Source organism: Anomaloglossus baeobatrachus, chromosome 8, assembly GCF_048569485.1.
Source record: "Anomaloglossus baeobatrachus isolate aAnoBae1 chromosome 8, aAnoBae1.hap1, whole genome shotgun sequence".
NCBI classification, from domain to species: domain Eukaryota; kingdom Metazoa; phylum Chordata; class Amphibia; order Anura; family Aromobatidae; genus Anomaloglossus; species Anomaloglossus baeobatrachus.
Window position 1 is genome coordinate 60,848,283 of NC_134360.1, and position 22,183 is coordinate 60,870,465.

General features: G+C 46.9%; 1 protein-coding gene across 1 annotated transcript; it reads left to right on the top strand.

Moving 5' to 3' along the window:
- Positions 1–9,743: 9,743 nt before the first annotated feature.
- Positions 9,744–21,727, top strand: LOC142249209 (natural cytotoxicity triggering receptor 3-like). Its single transcript, XM_075320818.1, has 3 exons — positions 9,744–9,948; positions 17,942–18,298; positions 20,722–21,727. Exons 1-3 carry the CDS (start codon positions 9,900–9,902, stop codon positions 20,838–20,840), a joined length of 525 nt encoding a protein of 174 aa, XP_075176933.1. The 5' UTR covers positions 9,744–9,899; the 3' UTR covers positions 20,841–21,727.
- The last annotated feature ends 456 nt before the right edge of the window (positions 21,728–22,183 follow it).

The window sequence follows — 22,183 nt, forward strand, 5'->3', positions numbered from 1 at the left end:
GACTGCAGGGAGGCCGTGCTGCTCCCGCCGCATGTAGGGAACTCCCCCCAGCCTGATCCTCGCTGGGGGGGACCGTAATCACTGATCGCAGTGCCGGGCCGTGCGGACTGCAAGACCCTGCCTCTGGTCCCCTCTTGCTGCCACCCCGATCTGTGCCGCCACTCAGTCCGCTCCCTCTCCCCTGCTGTCTGCAGGGAGTCTCTGCCTCTGTTCCCCGATGCTGGGCACCACCCCCAGCCCGCACTTCACTGGGGCTGCCGCCGCTCCAGTCCGGGGCCGTGCAGGCCGCAAACCGGAAGTAGGCCTCGTCGAAGCTCCGCCCACTTCCGGCCCACGGGATCTCCGGCGAGGATTCCTCCTGGCGGCCGGTAACTCTCCCGGAGGTAGGTAAGGAGGGCTCCGCTGCCCCGGAGGGTCCCCGAGGGGGCTCCTGGATCTCGTTCTTCCCCCCATGCCGGGGGAGTAGTGCTCCGGCGGTCGCACCCGCCGAGCGCGCAGCGCAGGCCCGGGTGCTGGAGCAGCAGGCATTACCGCTCCAGCCCCGCAGACCGCCGCCAGCTGCTTCCGCAGCGCATCCACGCCGAGGACCTCAGAGGCCCCGCACACCATGTCCAGCAATGCAGCCAAGTCAGCCATTGTCCACGTCGGCGAGCAGCAGCACAGGTGGGACACACAGCTTGGGCAACAAAGAGGAGGTCACCCGGGCACAGCCCCCTTTATACCCCCCTGCACCACCCCACCCCTTCCTTGGTTTCCCCCAATCACCTCCACCGACACTCCCACCAATCCTAAAGCCCCATCCACTGCCCCCTAGCCAAATCCCTTACCCCTTCCTACCCTGACCCTTCCGCTCGTCATGGGGCCTATTCACCCCTATAGGGCTCACTGCCCATCTGAACTTAGAGCCTAATCCTGTCACAGTGCCTCCAACAGCTCCGGCAATGCACAGGATGGTAGGCAAATGTAAAAAGGAATACAGTAGTAGAGGAAGGTATTAGGTGGTCGCAGGGTCTGATTCCATAGTCCAGCTATGTGTAGTAGCTAAGCTCCCTTGTCTGGTGTGACTTTCTTGTGGTTCCTGTCATGTGCAGACACCCAGATCATATGAAATGAGGTAGAAGTCAGGTTGAATGCAAACACCATAGGTTTCATGAACAAAGAGAGGGCACTTTTACTCCACATAATGTGCAGTGTTGACAATGCACGCTGTAAGCCGGTCTATATAACACAGTTTCCACAGCCTATATTATAGTTCTTTCTGTATCAGCAAAATTAACTCTGCCTCATCTAAGCTCTGCGAGGATATTAGTGTAGTGCCCCTGAGACTGTAGGGTATACCATTATATCCTTCCTGGGCAGGAAGAGGTTAACCAGGTAAGTTTACATGTACCGCCCCGGTGTTGGTTGGGCTGCTCGGATCCGGGATCGTGGTGGCTCGAGGGGCCCGGACCCGGGTTGGCGGACACTTTGATCCGTGAAAAGGGGTTATTTACAGGGGAGAATTTTGTGACGCTACCTGTGGGTTGCGGTAATGGAAGTACCGCCGCTGCTATAAGGAGTACCGGGGCAGATGGAGTTAAGCAGCCTGATGTTAGTCCCTCCACAGGTAGGGATGGCCCCGGGCTCAGGGGTTTTGGTGAGAGTTTGGGAGAGCAGGTTGCAGGGGATCAGGGTACTCACTGTGGGTAGTCGTGGTGCTGGATGAGGATTATAAAAGGAAACACACACGCTGCAAGTAAAATAAATTCTCTGTGTACCACAGTCACTGAGGGGAGCCCGTCCAGGTATCCGCTCCCACCGGAGTCACTTGGTAGTCCGGAGCCTACCTCTGTGCACAATTTAGTTGTCTGTTTGTGGCCCTGTGGCTTGAAGCTGTTAGGGCCCCGCTCATTATGTGAAGTGTAGCTGTGCTCTTGAGGGCTGGCACTTGGGACTTCAGTGGGCTGCTTTTGGCTGGAAAACCCTGTCCCCCGTGTTGTGCTGATGCCCCCAATCTCTGAGTTCTGTGGGAAGGTCCCTGAAGGTCTCCTTCCTCTGCAAGTTAGTTGCCAGGATGTTATATTTGCTCCTGACCTAGGGTCCTGTGCACCGTCGTGCTCGGTACCGGTCAGTTCTTTTGGGCTTGCTAGTGCCGACAGTCCTCCTAGACTATGTCTGTCGCGCCCTTTTCCAATGTCACTGCTACCGGTCCCCGACTCCTCTGGTCCCGGACCACCATCTGCGACCCAACCTCGGTCTAGCTCCCCGGGAGCTAACACTCCAGCTCCTCACTCTTTAAGGGCTCTAACTCGACTCTTCTACTTCCCTCTCACCAGTCTGCCTGACCCCTAGGTGGGTGGCCCTTTTCCAGCTGGACCAGTACACTGGTGTCTGACAGATCATGATGTGAGGTGTTGATTGGAAATATATGGTGCTGATGTTGGTTACATTGATTTCTTAGGAACCTGGAACCATGGGGGATAGGCCCTGCACCCTGGGTAAGGATGCAGTATCCTGTGGCACCCTGATGTACTCAGGGGCGCCACATACACACACCTCCCCTAGCTCATCTAAACATGACTCAGCCAGTTCCTAGCACACACAGGCACTAGGGGAATCCAGGTCACCATAACAACGATCTGAATCCTTGCAAAGGTGGGGGGGCAGAAGTAGGAGTAAGTTACAAAGCAGACAGGAAGTCAGGGTCACTTCCAGTCAGACAGAGCCAGCACAGACACGCTGTGGAGCAGCTCCCTGAGGGTTGCTGCCAGGCATCCCTCAGGGAGGCAGAATAGAACCATCTGGGATGTAACACCGCACCGACCTCTGCAGGAGTCTCCTGCAGAGGGGAGCCAGCTAGACCGGGGCTAGTAACACCTGGAAAGACGGGACCCGGTACCAGTAATCGTGGGCAAAAGGAGTACAGTCGCCAGGGAGAGTATGGTGTGAGTCCTCACGGGACTGAGCACAGGCGGGGAACAGAGCCCTAGTTCAGGAAGACGCTTCAAGCTCACCTGATAACAATCTGCCCGGTGAGGGGACCATCAAGGACCTCACCGACGTTAGTGTCCGGGGCACAGCAGCAAAGAGGGAACCTGGGGATGGGGACAGAGGTCCGACCCAATAGAGGTTCAAGCTGCCTGCCATACGGGCCAAAACAGAGAGTGAGAGAGAGAGAGTAGGAGGGGATCCCAAGACGCTTCAAGCCACAGGGACCCACCAAGTACAGAGTTGTGCATGGAGGAGAAAGCCCATTCAGACCAGACCTCTGACCTGCCCGGGATTGACCGGAGTCTCTGACGGCGAGGACCAGAACCTGGGGGCGCGATACCATCTTAACCAGAGAATAAAAGCATCTGGAACCCGCACCCGGTGACTCTGTGAGTAAATGCCACCGCCCTGCGCTCCGGCATTCCTGTGGACTGCCGTCCTGTTCTCACCAATCACCCAGGGTCCCGTTCCGCTTGTGGGGAGCAATATCATTCTGGCTGCACCCTCACCTGCCCCGGAGAGAGACTATGCAATGGAGGCTAATTCCTGGCCACACACCAAGGGTGGCGCAGCAAAGCATCCCCCATTCCCATCCAACACCGATCCTGGAAGAGGAAAAGTTGCAAGAAGAGTCGGCGGCGGAGGAGGCTGAGACCCAGTCGCCATTGCAACCGGCGACATGCTTCCCAGGGACCCGTCGCCCTCCTTCAATGCCCATTTACACTGGGCACCTGTTTGTCTTTTCATGTAGCCAATGGGGCCACGGAGCCAGGTCAGGTCAGTCACAGCAACCCCAAGAAACCGCTGGCCCGGTGACGAGTACCCTAAGGCCCCATGGGGCGCTACATTAGCATCAGGCATCTATAACTGTCTTAGCTTTTAGCAGTTTGTGGACTTCCTGGATCTTTGTATGTTCGGGGCTTACCTTGATTTAGAATAAATGGCAACCTGGATCTTTCCTTTCCACAGAGAGTTTCCTTATCCTTACCAGACACAGTCACTAGAGGATAGAAGTGACTGGAAGTAGACCCACTGACTCCAGTGTTCATACATCTCTCCCACCTAATCAGTCCTCACCTCCTGAGTCCTCAGCCACAGACATCTTTCTTATTTTTTTTTCCTGTCAGAAAAGGACCCGGAAATTTCCCCACTGCTGCTTCACTTCCTTTTACCATATAAGGCAAAGGTAGTTTTGAGAAAGGCCAGCAGAGGTCAGTGTAGATGCTACAACTCTCCGAGCAAGGCTTCAGAAAGCACAGATAATGTCCAACATTACAGAGAAACACAAGGCCCATCAGGGGATATTCTAGTAGTGTCTACTCTGGGTCAATCAATACAACTGCAGCTTACAGGACACACTGAAGGCAGTGGGGGACCTGGCTATGAGAAGCAGTGACGTCACTCAGGTCTCTGGAGTTCACAGTTGGGTTCCCATGGTACCAAGTGTGACCTTTAGTGAACCCGCTCCCGGATTGCAGGACACGGCAGTACAGCAGTCGAACAATCCAGCAGTCAGGTCACCGAAGTTCACACTCCACCACTGCCATCAGTGAACTCAGTTCACCTCCTTGGCTTTTTACCTATTTTGTTATATTACAACCTGTGTTTAAATATTTTTTTAATCCAATTTGTGTGTGATGCATCAGCACTAAATAGTCTAAGTTGTGGAAGTGAAGGGAGAATAATACAGGCAAAAATTAAATTTATGAGATAAAATAAATAAAAATCGTGCATATATATTCACCCGTTTTGCTACGACCCATGACGTACTGGATAGTCAGCGGCGATCCACACACATATCAGCTGATTTCAACAGCTGATATGTGTGACTGCTAGTCGCGAGTGGAATCGCGTTCCACCCACGACTATTAACCCGTTACATCTCACTGCCAAAATCTGTCAGCGAGATGTACAGTATATGCGCGCAGCCATAACGATAACTTACCCGCTCCCATTGGAAGTTACGTGACGTGATCACGTGACTTCCAGTGGTTGGCATGGTAGCACAGGGTCATGTGATGATGCCTGTAGCTATCATGAGTTACTTTCTCTTAATGCCAGCAGAGCGCTGGCAGTGAGATTAAAGCAGCATATCTGCAGATCTCAGCTGTGTAGCTGTGATCTGGAGAAATGGAAGAACAATAAGATTGCTGATCGTTATAGTCCCCTAAGGGACCTAGTAAAATAAAAAAAAAGTTAAAAAAGTTTTAAAAAGTTAAAAAAAATAAAATAAAATAAGTTCAAATCACCCCCCATTCGCCCCATTGAAAGTTAAAGGGTTAAAAAAATGAAAAATATACACATATTTGTTATTGCCATGTTCAGAAATGCCCGATCTATCAAAATATAAAATGAATAAATCTGATTGGTAAACGGCGTAGCGTCAAAAAATTTCCAAACGCCAAAATTACGTTTTTTGGTCGCTGCAAATTTTGCGCAAAATGCAATGACAGGCAATAAAAACGTAGCATCTGCGCAAAAATGGTACAGTTAAAAATGGAAGCCCAAGATGCAAAAAATAAGCCATCACTGAGCCATAGATCCAGAGAAATTAGAACGCTACGGGTTTTGGAACAAGGCGCAAATCGTGCGCCACTTTTTTTGGACAAGTAAACCTATACATGGTTTGTGTCTACAAACTCGCAGCAACCTGTGGCATCACAGCGACACATCAGTTTTACCATATAGTGAACATGGTGAATAAAATATCCCAAAAACTATTGTGCGATCTTCCTTTTTTTTCAGTTTTTCCACACTTGAAATTTTTTTTGCTGTTTTCCACTACACTATATGGTAAAACATATGGTTTAATTTAAATGTACAACTCGTCCCGCAAGAAACAAGCCCTCATATGGGAAGATTGACAGAAAAAGAAAGAGAGGAGAAAAAAAAACATGTCCGGGGTGAAGGGGTTAAACCCCTAAAAATTTCTGGTACAAGCAATTACCTTCACAAGTCACATACTTAGTGAAAAAGGTTACCTTTGTGCAATCAAAGTGCCCTGTGGTCTGACAGTATATACACACCTTTACTGAAGGGCCACAGAGGCTGCAACACCATTAAGCAAGAGGCCCCACTAACCAAACAACACCACGAAGACCAATGAGATCTCCAAACCAGTCAAAGTTGTTGAGAAGTACAAGTCAGGGTTGGGTTATAAAAAAAATTCCAATATCTGATAATCCCCTAGAGCACCATCAAATTCATTATGGTCAATGGCAAAGAACATGGTGCCACAACAAACTTGGTAAGAGAGGGTCGCCCACCAAAACTCTCAGTCCTGGCAAGGAGGGCATTAATCACAGAGGCAGTACAGAGACCAAAGATGACCCTGAAGGAACTGCAGAGTTCTCAAGCAGAGTATCTGTCCATACGACCACAATAAGCCGTACACTCCATATAGCCGACCTTTACGGAAGAGTTGGCAGAAAAAAAGCCTTTACGTACAGCTAAAAAGTGGAAGGCTTGTTTTGACCTTGCCAAAAGACATGTGTGTCATTCCCCAAATGTATGGAGGAAGGTGCTGTGGTCAGATGAGACCAAATTTGAACTTTTTGGCCACCAAGGTAAATGCTATGTTTGGTGCCAAACCAACACAGCTCATCACCCCAAGAACACCATCCCCACAATAAAACATGGTGGCAGCAGCATCATGCTGTGGGGATGTTTTTCGGCATCAGGACGAGAGAAAATGGTCCGACTCAAGGGGAAAATAGATGATGCGAAATACAGGGATATTCTTGAGGAAAACCTGTTTCAGTCAATCAGTGACTTCAGACTGAGACCTTCCAACAAGACAATGACTCAAAGAATACTGCCAAAGCAACACTTGATTAAAGGGACTTTGTCTGCAGGATTTTGCTATGTAACCAGATGACAGCATGCTGTAAGAGTTAAAACGGAGAATTGAGCCATGAATCTCTTATCACAAAGTTTGTTTTTGATTACTTGCTATGTTAGCGTAAGCTTCCTAGGTTTATCATTAGTGGGACCCATTAGTGGGACTCTGCCCCTTCCCCCCCCCCTCTGTGATTAGCAGCTGTGTGTAAAAATGTGCACTTAGTCACTAGTGTGAGCAGGGGCAGCTGCATAGGCTCTGCTACATGCAAAAAACTAAAATCTGTGATTGTGTCAGAATGACTGAACCTCGTAATCTAAGTGATACATTGTGGATTCAGTGCCGCTTTGCCTACATCATGCTGCTCTAAGTTGTGGTAGTAAAAACCGGCTAACAGATTCCCTTTAAGGGGAAACATATAAATGTATTGGAGTGGCCTAGTCAGAGCCCAGACCTTAGTCCAATTGAGAATCTGTGGTCAGACTTGAAGATTGCTGTTCACGTGAGGAAACTTTCTAATTTGAAGGAGCTGCAGCAGCTTTGCCTTGAGGAATGGGTAGAAATCCCAGTGGCAAGATGTGGAAAGCTCATAGAAACTTATCCAAAGCGACTTGCAGCTGTAATTGCAGCAAAAGGAGGCTCTACAGACTACTGACTTTGGGGGGGTGAAAAGGTTTCACATATTTTGTCCTATATGTTCGCTTCACAATAAAAAGAAAAATGTTCACAGTTCTATGAATGTTCTATACATGAAACCCTAAAAAAACTGTGAAATTCTAGTTTGTGAGGTAGCAAAACACAAAAAATGCCAAGGGGTTGAATACTTTCGCAAGGCACTTTATCCTTGTGGTTTCCAGTGCTCCTAGTACTGAAGCTTGTAGTCCCTACTGCTCCCAGTAGAAATCATTGTAGTACCCACTTGTTGCGGTACAGATCCATATGTTCTTTCACTTTCTAATACAGATCCTTATGGTCTTAATCTATCCTGACACCGATTACTGTGGTCTCTGCTGCTCTCTGTACTGATTTCTGGTCTTCATTTTTCTCAGAACAATTCTTGAGGTTTCTACTGCTACAGATCTTTGTGGCCCTCACTGCACCCAGTACATGATCCACTACTTCGTTAAAGATCATTATGGTCTTTGCCGCTTCAATTAAAGATCCATGTGGGCTCTGCAGCTCCCAGGACTGATTATTGTGGTCCTAATTGCCCTTAATACCAATCCTTTAGGTCTCCTCAGCTCCTGGTACAGATCATTGTGGTCTCCACTGTACCAATTAGAATCTTCCTAGTCCTCCTTTGCTTGTGGAACAGATCTTTGTGGTTCCAACTGCTCCTGGTATTGATCTCCATTGTCTTCTTTACTCCCTGTACAGATCTTTGAAGATCCTTTGTACAGACCACTGCACCCGCGAAAGTTTTATTCTTTACATCCTTGAGAAGTCAGAGCAGGAGATCCAAATTGAAGGCCGCTGGGATGAAGGGCGCTCTTGTCACCCATCCCTACCAGTACAGATCCTTGTAGTTCCCACTACTCCCAGTACAGATACTTGTGTAAGCCAGTGCACCTGGTACAAATTCTCATGGCCTCTTTGGCTCTCGATACAGAACTTTGTGACCTCCGCTGCACCTGGTACAGATCATGGCATTTTCCTTGTCTCCATGTACAAATCCTTGTAGTTCCCACTGCTCTCACTACAGATCCTTGTGGTCCCTATATAAGGGTGTCATCACTACGGATGGATAAAGACACTGTGACCTTAAGACATGATGCTCCCCTGTGATCTACAGTATGTTTTGTGAACTAGCTGGCAGAGTCAGTGCTCCGCTCCGAACTGTGCAGTTGGATTAAGTCTGCCCTACAAGTGAGGGAAAGAGAGAGAGCGGGAAAAGAGCTTAGGGCGGGAACAGTAGAAGTCGGGTCACCTGAGAGAGTGAGAGAAAGGAGGTCCGAACTGAGACACTGTCTGAGAATGTTGGTTGGGAGAGAGGCACGTTGCCAGGCTGCGAGAGAGCCTGCATGCCGGCTATGACAGAGTCCTAGAAGCCGTAGAGCCAGTATCGGATCGGGGAGCTCCTGAGGTCGTTGATCTCAGAGCTGAGAAGCCTTCCGGAAGAGTGAAGGAACCATATGTCTGTGGAAGGGAGAAGTTCCCACCTGCCCTGAAGGAAAGTGCACACTGGCGACCCACCTGAGAATCAAAGCATCAAGCTCCTGGGAGTGTATTTGCTCCCCCTCAACGGTACCATAAGTCTTTTACCAGTGTATGCACCCACTATTCATGATACAGATCTTTGTGGTCTCCACTACTCAAGGTATAGACCCTTGCGGTTTCTCCACTTTTCAATACAGATTCTTATGGGCTCTACGGCCAACTATAAAGATCATTATGGTCTCCTCCACTCCTGATACAGATCACCACTGTCATAGCTGCTCCCAGTACTGATCTTTATGGTCCTCATTTTGGTCTCCACTGGGAGCTCGTAATCATCTGCCCCTTGTACAGATCCTTGTGGTCTCCACTTCTCTCAATATAGATCTTTGTGGCCTCCACAGCTCCAAGTACAGATCTCTTTGGTCTTGACTGCCCTTTCAGATCCTTGTTGCATCCAATGGTCACAGAATAGATCCTTATGTTCTCCAGTTCTTTTGCTTCAGATCTTTGTGATCCATTTTTCTCATAAGACAAATCATTGTGGTGGTCACTTCTCTAGTACTGATCATTTAGTTCTCCACTTCACCCACCCTACATCTTGGCTATTTACTGTATGTACAACCTATATTAATGTGTCGGTGCAGTTGGTACTGAGATCTTCTTTCTGTAAGATATTTTTCTGTTTCGTGCTATTGTGGTTAATCTACCATGCTTCCTCATTCTCTAGTAGCAGAACAGAGCCATTTGAGAGGAGATCAACACCTTGACTCACCTTCATCGTTATAATCCATTTATCTTCACTGTTCTTTTATCTCCACAATCCACACATCTCCAGGGCTCAGTTATTTGCTTCATCTCCACTCATCTCTTTCATCTACTTAGTCTCCACCATCCCCTTGTTTCCTTCACTTCTGCCTCTATTCACCACAGTAAGATGTTGAAGGAACTGGCAGTATTCATGGTGATTTTGGGACCTCTTCAAGGTAAGGACAGACCAGACCAGGGTTTGGACATGTGTGGTATCGGGGAGTCAGTGATGAATAGTCAGAACATCCTTGGTCAGGTTGGTAGTAACCCCAATGCTCTATGAATGTTCAGTTACATGTTAAACATGGACATATCTTATAATTAAATATTGTACATGTTATATATAATATATATTTTCTATGCTATATACTGTATGTATCAGGTTATCTATGGTATAGAGCGGGTGAACTAAGTATTAAACATGTCACCAATTCTCTAAGTAAATATATTTATAAAGATGGTAATTACATGAATTTCTAACCTCATATCAGTAACAACCCATCCAATCTACATAGGAAAAGAAATCAAATCATAGATGTCCATAAATTTAGCAATATGTAATAATGAGAAATGACAGTGGGACAAAGTATTGAACACACATAAAGAAATGTATTTAAAGTGCACCTGTCAGGTCCTGTATGCACCCAGAACCACGAGCAGTTCTGGGTGCATATTGCTAATCCCTGTCTAAAGGCCGCTTTACACGCTGCGATATCGTGACCAATATCGCCATCGTGCGTACCCGCCCCAGTCGGTTGTGCGACACGGGAAAATCGCTGCCCGTGGCGCACAACATCGCGCGGACGCGTCACACTACCTACCTGCCCTGCGACGTCGCTGTGACCGGCGATCCGCCTCCTTTCTAAGGGGGCGGTTCGTTCAGCGTCACAGCAACGTCACAGCAGCGTCACTGAACCGCCGCCCAATAGAAGCGGAGGGGCGGAGATGAGCGGGACAAACATCCCGCCCACCTCCTTCCTTCCGCATTGTGGGCAGGAGGCAGGTAAGGAAAGGTTCCTCGTTCCTGCGGTGTCACACGGAGCGATGTGTGCTGCCGCAGGAACGACGAACTACATCGTTACTGCAGCAGCAACGATATTCGAGAATGGACCCCCATGTCACCGATGAGCGATTTTGCACGTTTTTGCGAGGATGCAAAATCGCTCATAGGTGTCACACGCAACGGCATCGCTAAAGCGACTGGATGTGCGTCACAAATTCCGTGATCCCAACGAGATCGCTTGAGCGATGTCGCAGCGTGTAAAGCGGACTTAACTGTTCCTGTATACACTAGCATAGATAACGAGATCTTTAGAAAAAGTATTTCTAAAGATCCCATATGATATGCTAATTAGCGCAGGGACTAGTTGCAAGAGCGTTGGTTCCCTTGGCTAGTTGGTCCCCTTTGCATGTAAGCACGCCCCTGTGCGCAGAGTCAGAAGATGGTCGTACTCACCTCTCTGCTGCCACCTCGTCCGACTTGATTTCGTCTCAGTGCGCATGATCTCGGACTTTTGTTTTGGTCATACACACTATGTTGTCGGGTGTACGAGTCCTGGCATCAAACTCATATAGTGTGCATGACCCAAAGTCTGGGATCATGCGCACTGGACCGAAGTCCAGTGCCACATATGATGGCAGCAGAGAGGTGAGCGTGACCATCCTCTGACTCTGAGCATTCATTAGTATGATAGCACACCCACAGGGGTTTGCTTACATGCTAAGGGGGCCGACTAGCCAAGAGATCTAACGCCCTTTTAAATAGTCCCTGGCCTCTTTAGCATATCATATGGGATCTTTAGAAATACCTTTTGTAAAGATCTCTTTATCTATGCTACTAAATACAGGGAGTATTAGGCAGGGATTAGCAATATGCACCCAGAACTGTTCGTGGTTCTGGGTGCATATTGCACCTGACAGGTTCACTTTAAGGCTATGTGCCCGCGCTGTGGGTTTTGTTATGCGTTTTTTTTTTGCATATTTAATCAATATGCAAGGGACATCCCTGCAAAATCTATGTGAATCCTGATGTGCTGTGCCCATGTTGCAGATTTGTTTCCTTGCAGATTTTGGACACATGATGTTTCACATTGTTTTTTCTGCCAAGAGGTGCAGTTTTAGGTGCAAAAAATTTGCAACATGGGAACATACCCTAATACTTTATACAAGTATTGGTGATGACAGCTTTAAGACGCATCCTGTATGGAGAAATTAGTGGCCTGCATTGCTCAGGTGTTATTTTGGTCCATTCTTTCACACAAACTATTCACATCCTAAAGGTCCCGTGTTCTCCTTCTATGAATTCTGAGCTTTAGTTTGTTTCATAAATTTTCAATTGGATTCAGGTCAGGGTATTGGCTGAGCCATTCTAGCAGCTTTATTTTCTTTCTCTGAAACAAACTGAAAGTTTTCTGTGTTGGGGAGCATTGACTTGCTGAAATGTGCACCCTCGCTTCATCTTCATCATGTCAGCAAATTTTTATCAAGAATATCTCGATACATTTGTCCATTTATCCTTCTTTTAATGATATGAAGTTTTCCATGTCGTATTCAGGAAATATCCCCACACCATGATGTTCCCACCTCCAAACGAGAGAGAGAGAGAGAGAAAAGAAAAAAAAAACAGCTCCGGATCATGCACCCGGAATCCCACGTCTGGGTCGGACTCGGATCTGCCGCTCAAACCGTGCGGTTCCGGATTTTGCCGATCCGGGTCCGCTCAACACTACCGGTGACACACAAACACTCCAGAAAATCCCTGTTTTTTCCCAATTATCCTCCATAGAATAGTACAAGGCTAGGGTCGGTCCAATGGATGGCTGCCTAGAAGTGGAGCCAGTCCAATCCACTAGACAACCAGGTGGGAAGGGCAGACAGTGGAGGAGAGACAGAAGTTGGAGTGTGTCTGAGACAGTGAAAGTGAGAAAACGGACTGACAGGAGTGAACAGTGACTGAGGGCCCAGGCGGTTAGTTGCCGGTGGAGTACACCCGGAACTATGCACCAACGGGGTACAGAATCCTAGGTCAGGCAAAAGCTCCAGGCAGACCTGATAAAATCAGTGAGGGGACCATCAAGGTTCTCACTGACCTTGAAGTTCGTGACTCAGTAGCAAAGGGAGAACCGGGGATAGGACCAGAGACTCCAACCCCACAGGGTTCATGCTACCATCATACGGACTGCTGAAGAAGACAACCAGGAGGGGACCCCCAGCCGCTCTACGCCACGGGTACCCATCAACCAAAGACAGGTGCAAGGGAAAGAAGCCACTAGGTCACTAAATCGGCACTGGGACTAAGGGGACCTGCAGTTAAGACCAGCCAGCCTCGGGTGACCAGTTACCAGCTTGCAGTGAGTAAAAAGAACCAGTTACACTGAAACTCCAGTTGTGGCCTACCTTCTTTCAACACCCACCTGCAACACCTATCCTCTGGGGCCTGGCCCTGCTTGCGGAGGGCCTAAAATCCAGGCTGCCACTAACACCAGCCCCAATAGTGAACATTGTACAGCGGCGGCTCCATCCCTATAGCCGCAACACCGCAGGTGGTATCACGTATAAACTTTATTCAACAATCCCCTGTAAATATCCGCTTTTCAAAAAGCACCCAGGGCACGGAACCAGGCAACGGCCACCACAGTGACATTCCCCAATTACGCACCGCCCGGAACCGAGTACCCCATAGGCCTGGGCGACACATTTGCCTTTTGGCCTCCAAACATGGTGTGTATTATGGCCCCCAAAGAGTTCAAATTTAGTCTCATCATTTCTGTTTAGAAATTCTTCTGTAATCAATGTCATCACTATGTTTGGCAACAAAAAGGTGCAAAGTTCTTGAGACAGCTCACTGGTTTTACCTATCAAGAGATGTTTCTTATGTGGCACCTTGGTAATGAGACATCTTTTTGCAGTCCATCAGTTGAACAAGATGATTTTATTTTTCACTGAATGGTAGGATTGCTTTCTAATTACCGATAGATTTCAGCTGGTGTCATGATTTTTCATGGCTTTTTGTACCTCTCTTTTTTTTGTGTTCAATACTTTTTCCCTGTGTTACTTCTCATTATTACACATAACTTAATTTATGGACATCTATAGTTTTATTTCTTTGCCTGTGTGGATTGGATGGGTTGTTACCGACACCTGGTGAAAAATTTATGTCAATAGCACCTTTAGAAATATATTTACTTAGAAATCTAGTGAAGTGTTTATGTTCAATACCTACTTCCCCGGCTGTATGTTTATGTGTCGCCCAGGGAATGGGGTACTCGGTCCCAGAAACTTTTTCGACCCTGTAGGGCTGGCCTGTGTCCCGAACCCTGATCCTTACTTTACTGCTGGTGCCCCCGGATCTGTGGGTCAGTGAAGTCTGTGAAGGTCCCCTCACTGTGCAGGTATTTGCCAGGCCATCTGAAACTGTCGCCTGACCTAGGGCCCTGTGCCCTGTCGGTGCTCTGGTCCCTGGGGTACTTGGGTGTATCTGCCCTGGCGACCACTCTACTGTGCTCCCAGGCCACCTTTACACAACCCAGCTCTAGGCACGTCTTTCCACTTTCACTCACTACTCTAGACTTCTGTAGACTGACTGCTGTCCCCTCACACCAGGTTGTCTAGTGCCCTGTTCTGGTCCCGCCCTCTAGGTGGCCATCCCTTTGTGTCCGACTAGCCAATTACCCCTGGTGTGGAGTGGTAACTAGGATTTTGGTGTGTCTAGGTGTTGCTGGCACTGGTGTTCCAGGTCCCCGGGGGTAGGCCCTGCATCCCCGTGAGGATGCAGTTCCTAGTAGTACCCTGAGTGGCTCAGGGGCGCTACATTTATATGAATACAGGTAATGTATCATAAATGGTATATACAGTATGTAGCATGTTAACAGTGCTGGGCAGTGAGAGCAATGAAGTCACCACCGCATTCCTTGGTGTCAGCATTGACCACGCCAAGGACCATGCCACTCCGGTGATTAATCCAAGAGGTCCGCAGCCTTTCCTCCTCTTCCAAATACACAAATGTAAATTAAGGCCTGTCTCAAGGGGAATAGGATAGAGAGAATCCACTGGGAACTACCTTCTTGGACTGAAGCACATGAAGCACATGATCCCTGGCAGGCTTTTAATTGTATGTTTTCTTTGAAATGCCACAGCATTTCAGAGTAAAACGTACCTGGCTGGAATGACAAAGCCAATGTGTAATACATGCTGCCTAGATAATATACTACAGAACTGAGCATTATAGCTGTGAATCCAGCCCTGAGATGAGCACTCTTACTAGAAAGTAGCAGCATGGAGAACATTATATATCAGTAAAGACTAGTGTTGAGCGGACCCGAACTGTAAAAGTCCGGATCTGCGCAGTTTCAGGGTCCGATCCGGGAACCCGGCAGCACTCTTGTCCGCGGATCCGCTCCCCATTGACTTACATTGGTCCGGATTCTGGATCGGATCCGGACTTCTTTCACAACCCGCGACGGATCCGCCGGACCCGGATTATGAACATTCCGCTCAGCTCTAGTAAAGACCTGTGTTGCTGTGGATCGGATCTAACGCTGGGATAAGATATAGGCATTAGCCTCATGGAGGATTAATATTTATTAGTAATACTAAGCTGTGTAGCTGTTAAGCCATCTCTGGAACAAGAAGAAACATAGGGCATTACACAGAGGTATTGAACATTTAACTATGTAAATGAAACTATTAGGTAAGCAGAAATGGCAAGTGTTTTATGTTTACTTGCCCAATTGCCTTATAGAAAGCTCTGTTATAATTGGAGGTACATTTTGATGCAGAAAGAGAACGTTACAACAAGAGGAGGAGATAATATCATATGAGGAGATAATGCAGTATGAGAGGTGATGATGCAGTAAGAGAAGAGAAGAAAATCGTGCGGAAGGATAGAATGATGAAGGAGGAGATGGTGCAGAGGACACTCCGAGGATGGTGCCGTAAGAAGAAAAGGAGATGATGCACTAAGAGAAGGAGATAATGCATTAGTAGGAGATGATAAAAGCGAGAGGAAGATATCATAATGAAGGAGGAGGAGATGATAAAGTAGGAGGAGGAGGAGATGATAAAGTAGGAGGAGGAGGAGATGACAAAGTAGTAGCAGGAGTACGATATGATAAAGTAGTAGCAGGAGTACGATATGATAAAGTAGTAGGAGGAGGAGGATATGATAAAGTAGGAGGAGGAGGAGGAGGAGATGACAAAGTAGTAGCAGGAGTACGATATGATAAAGTAGTAGGAGGAGGAGGATATGATAAAGTAGGATGAGGAGGAGATGATAAAGTAGGAGGAGGAGGAGATGACAAAGTAGTAGCAGGAGTACGATATGATAAAGTAGGAGGAGGATATGATAAAGTAGGAGGATGAGATGATAAAGTAGTAGTAGGAGTAGGATATGATAAAGTAGGATGAGGAGGGGATGATAAATTAGGAGGAGGAGGATATGATAAAGTAGGAGGATAAGATAATGAAGTAAGGGGAGGAAAGAATGCAGTAGGAGTAGGAGATCATGAAATAAGAGAAGATGATAAAGTACAGGAGGAAGTGAAGATGATAAAGTAGGACAAGGACATGATAAAATAAGAGGATTAAACTGAAGTAAGTGGATGAGATGATGCAGTAAATGAGGACATGATAAAATAGAAAATGGAGGAGATGATGCAGTAAGAGGAGGAGATGATAATGTAGGAATGATGAAGAAGAGATGATAAAATAGAAGGAGATGATGCAGTAGGAGGAGGAGGATATGATATAGGAGGAGGGGATCATGAAGTAAAAGGATATGAAGGAGGAAATGACAAAGTAGAATGAGGAGATGGTAAAATAAAAGAAGGGGACGATGCAGTGGCAGGAGGAGATTATGAAGTAAGAGGAGAAGATGATAAAGTAGGAGAAGGATCTGATGCAGTAAGAGGAAGAGATAAAGTAATTAGAGGAGGAGATTATGACGTTGTAATAGGAGATGATATATTAGGAGGAGGAGGAGATGATGAAGAGGAGGAGATGATAAAGTAGGAAAATAAGATGACAGTAGGAAAATAAGATGAAAGTAAAGAGTATGAGATGATTAAGTAGGTGGAGATGATAAAGTAGTAGGAGATAATGAAATAGGAGGAGGAGATTATGGAGTACAAGGAGGAGATGATAAAGTAGAAGGAGATGATAAAGTAGGAGAAAGAGGAGATGATAAAGTAGGATGAAGAGATGATGAAGTGAGAAGAGATGATAACGTAGGAGGAGGAGATGATGCAATACAAGGAGGAGATGATTTAGTGAGAGGAGATAAAGTAGCAGGAAGAGAAGAAGTAAGAGGAGGCAATGGTGCAGGAGGAAACTATGAAGTAGGAGGAGATGATAAAGTAGGAGGATGAGATGATAAAGTCTGAGGAGATGATGCATTAAGAGAAAGAGATGATAAAGCAGCAGGAGGAGATGTTGAAGTAGGAGGAGGAGATGATGCAGAAAGAGAAGGAAATGATGTAGTAAAAGGACATGAAGTAGGAGGAGGAGATTTTGCAGAAAGAGTAGAAGAAAAAGTAGGAATAAGAGATGATGAAGTAGGAGAAGGAGGAGAGGATGATGGAGGAGGGAGAGATCATGAAGTAGGAGGAGACAATAAAGAAGCGGAAGATGCAGAAAGAGGAGGAGAAGATTAAATAGTAGGAGATGTCACACAGAGTTTTGCACACACTTCGCCGACTGCCATGGTGGCATTGGGCTCTGTTCAGATTGCAAATTCTGACACTCTGTACGATGGTTTCTCTAGTGTCTGGGATCAACACAGGCAGACTCAGGTGTTAACCTGCTGTGTGCTGATTCATAGACAGGCTAGCATGAGTAAAGGGTGCTTTACACACTGCGACATCGCTAGCGGTCTTGTTAGCAATGTAACACGCCAGATCGCACATGTGACCGACGCTACAAAATGACCTATGTGCGATCTTGGCAAATTGTATGTGCGATCTGGTGTGTCACATCGCTAACGAGATCTCTAGCGATGTCGCAGCGTGTAAAGCACCCTTTAATTTCTGCTAGTTTGATTGCTCCTTTAATCACATGTTGTGGGGATCCTTCTCCCAGGAGAGCAGTTTTTCAGATCACTGAGGTCCATGTTAATATTAATAGTGATGTCTTGTATCTATGATCTAATATCTCCTGGTGTAATTTCTGCACCAGGATTCCTCTCTCTGGAGATCGAGGTGTTCCAGATCCCGGAGGTCCATGCCACTACCGGTAGTGATGTCTTCTTACCATGCACCTACAACGTGTCTGGAGTGGAAGAAGCGACTATTGGATCCTACAAGTGGTACCGAAACCTGGTAAAGATGGGGCAAGAGGTTTCTGATAGTAATAAGGATTTCTCTGACCGGATGTCCAAAGCGGATGCGGCTGAATTCATCAGAGCCAGAACTGCCTACCTCACCCTACACAACGTGGATCCCTCACATTCTGGGAAATATATCTGTCAAGTTACTTTTCAGCATGGAAAAGAAATCTCTGCATTTGGAAACGGGACGCTGCTGAATGTGACAGGTGAGTGATGGGCATAAAATCAAACCTTTACCGCCTGTTTACAGGGGTTTTCTGAGTTAGAAAATGTTCATACACGCCATCAGGGGGATTGTGATGGGGTTCCCGAAATAGGTCTCCAGAATAAATAGCATGTCGCTAATGGACCCAGCATTTTCATGCATTACCCATCAGTCACTTCTTTGGACCATGAGCAATGCTTCTTTTACCATGCAGATGTAGCACGGCGTGGGGTGGTAGTCGAGAGCGAGGGATTGACTCCGTATGCCCTGGCATGCTACATGAAATACCTGGTCCTGGCTGGGTGAGTGGACTTCGGCTGTTTGGGCTGGAAACCCCTGCAGGCAGCATACTACTGCTGATATTGGCTGGCCAGGACTGAATGATTTCTAATACTCAATCTCCTCAAGGGTTCCATCATAACTGGAGAAAAGCTTTGTACAATCCTGCGGGAAACCACTCAGTTGGTTGACTACGTTCACACACTAGTTAAAGTTAACCCGGTACCTTAAAGTCATGGGGCGTGGCTACTAAAGTCCTGCTCCAGTAGAAGACCCCATAGTTTAAGGGGCCTTGTGTCTAGGGTTCTGTCCTCTGACCCCTATAGTTAGGGCCTACTCCGTTCAAAGATCGGCTTTTAGTTAGAAGGCTATCCGATTCCTACGTCTTCCGCCACTTTCGAGGAGCAAGCTATCTTGCCTTCTGTCTCCTGCTCTCTGTTACCACAAAGACACAAGACATTATTCATACTACAGTACATGGCAAGACAATAATGTGATTGGTGGCTTCAGGGGCAGGAACACAATAACCATTGCCACCACTCTTACACAGAGGCACTGCAGGAAAACTGAACAATTGCTGATGTTTTTCCCAAGAAATGACAGTACTGAATATCATGTGATTGGCTTGTTGTCAGGACACACGTCCAAAGTGACTGATCCCTTAAGGGCAGGGGAATAGATATAATGTGAAGACCTAGTTCCTCCAAAGGTGTTGATAGCATCTGACCAAAATGTGGTTCGAAATAGAACCCAATACCCAATACATCGGTAGTACCCTCGTCCAAGCGGTTAAACTCCATTTAACTAGTGCATCCCAATATAACCAGTGCTCCATAGAATAGTGCTCCCAAGTATAACCAGTGCATCCCAGTAAAGCCAGTACTCCACGGTATAACCAGTGCTCGCCAGAATTAGCAGTACACCTCAGTATAACTAGTGCACCCCAGTATAACCAGTGCTCCCTAATATAAATAGTGCTCCCCAGTATAACCAGTGTATCCCAGTAAAGCCAGTGCTCCACAGTATAACCAGTGCTCACCAGATTAACCAGTGCACTCCAATATCGCCAGGGTTCCCCAATATAACTAGTGATCCTCAGTATAACCAGTGCTCCTCAGAATAATCAGTCTATCACAGTATAACCAGTGCTCTACAGCAAAACTAGTCATCCCCAAAATAACCAGTGTTTCCCAGTATATCCGGTACACTCCAGTATAACCAGTGCTCCCTAGTATAACTAGTGTTCCCAAGTATAACTAGTGTACTCCAGTATAATCATTATACCGCAAAAAAATTCCACCCTCATATAACCAGTATTATGACCTGAACATGTCCAATATGACCAGTTAACCTCCAGTATGTCCAGTACAGCTACAATATGACCAGTGCATCTCCATTATGAACAGTACAGCTCCAGTATGACCAGTGAACTTTAAAGCCTGCTTTACACGTTGCAATTTCGCATACGATTTCGTATGCGATTTGCAACACCCCCATCGTATGTGTGGCACGTTCTATTTGTTGAACGTGCCGCACAAACAATTAACCCCCGTCACACGTACTTACCTTCCATACGACCTCGATGTTGGCGGCGAACGTCCACTTACTGGAGTGGGAGGAACGTTCGGCGTCACATCGACGTTACGCGGCAGCCGGCCAATAGAAACGGAGGGGCGGAGATGAGCGGGACTTAAACATCCCGCCCACCTCCTTCCTTCCGCATTGCTGGCCGGGAGCCGCAGGACGCGGGTAAGATCTGTTCATCGTTCCCGGGGTGTCACACACTGCGATGTGTGCTACCCCGGGTACGATGAACAATCTGATGTGCAATTCTAGAGAAAGGTACGATGTGTATGCGATGAACGTTTTACCGTTCAATCGCAATCGCACGTACCTGTGACACCCTGCAATGTACCTTACGATGCCGGATGTGCGTCACTTACGATGTGACCCCGCCGACACATTGTAAGATACATTGCAGCGTGTAAAGCGGGCTTAAGTTTGACCAGTACAGCTCTAATATGATGGTTCATCTCTAGTATAACCAGTGCACTTAAGTATGACCAGCACACCTCCAGTTTGACCAGTACAGTGTAATATAACCATTAACTGCAGTTATTCTCTCTCTTGATCTTCCTTTCTCAGATGTTGCTCAGAACTTGAAGACATTTGGCGTCTGCATCATGGTGAAGACAGCCGGCTTACTGCTGATTGCCCTGACTGGACTGTTTGCTTTCCTGTGCAGCTCTATGCTTATTCCTTGAGTCCGGTCCCAGACTTTGTCCCCGTGAAAGTGGGAACATTCCTGGGGGGGTCTTCACTGAACGTGACAGTCATGAGCCATGGAGTGGTTGGACCTGTGCACTCTCTTGACATCAGCTGTCTCCAGCCACTGACATCCCATAAACCATCAGAGAGCGGAAAAAGTATTTGCCCCCTCTCAGCTGTATTTCTGCATAAAATTTCGGGAGAACATATTGAAGATGTGAAGTCAACAGAACCAGCGGCAAAGTGACACAGTAGTATCAATAGTAACAAAGTACCATTACAGTGTATACACCGTGAAGTCACTATATATTTTGTCTATAGAACGTATACACCGTGAAATCATGGTATATACAGTCCCCTGACATCACCCTGAAAACACAATCCACACCGTCATGCATGGTGGAGGCAACATGCTGCTGTGGGGAGGCTTTTCTTCAGCAGGGACCGGGAAGCTGGTCAGAATTGATGGGGAAAATGGATGGAGCTAAATGCAGGACAATCCTGGAGGAAAACCTGCAAAAGACTTGAGACTTGGCTTAGGTTCACCTATCAGCAGGACAACGACCCTAAACATCTGCCAGAGCTGCAATGGATGGTTTAGATCAAAGCATAAAACTACTTGTACATTGCTGATCACAGACGTCTCCATCCAATCTCACTGAGCGAGAGCTCATGTGCAAAAGAGGAGCAAAAATGTCACCTCTACATGTGCAAAGCTGGCAGAGAAATACCTCAAAAAACCTGCAGCAGTATTTGCAGTGAAAGGTGATCCTACAAAGTATTGACTCAGGGGGGCTGAATACAAATGCACATCACAATTTTCAGATTTATATTTTTCAAATATTTAGAAAACTGCGTACCATATCCTTTTACTTCACAAATACTTGCTACTTTGTGTTGGTGTATCACATAAAATCACAATAAAATACATTTACATTTCTGGGTGTAGCGTGAACAAATGTGGAAAACGACATGGGGTGTAAATACTTTTGTATCATCTATAGTGTTTATACACTATGATGTGATAGATATCTTCTTTTGAGCGTATACACCGTGATGTCATGATATATATGTTGAATATTGAGTGTATACATTGTGAAGTCATGATCTATCATATGTAGTGGGGAAGTCCTAAGATGGAGGCCCCGTTCTATCCTGATGAGGCACTGATTCCCCTCTAACCTTGCTACAGGCCAGATATATGCAGGGGAACATTGTCACCTACACATCTAATGGATTCAGGTGATATATCTGACATACCGTATAATGAAACATGGACCTGTCGGCACAGGAATCCAGGCTTTCCCTAGGCAGCACGCTAAGCGTAGGCCATTAACAA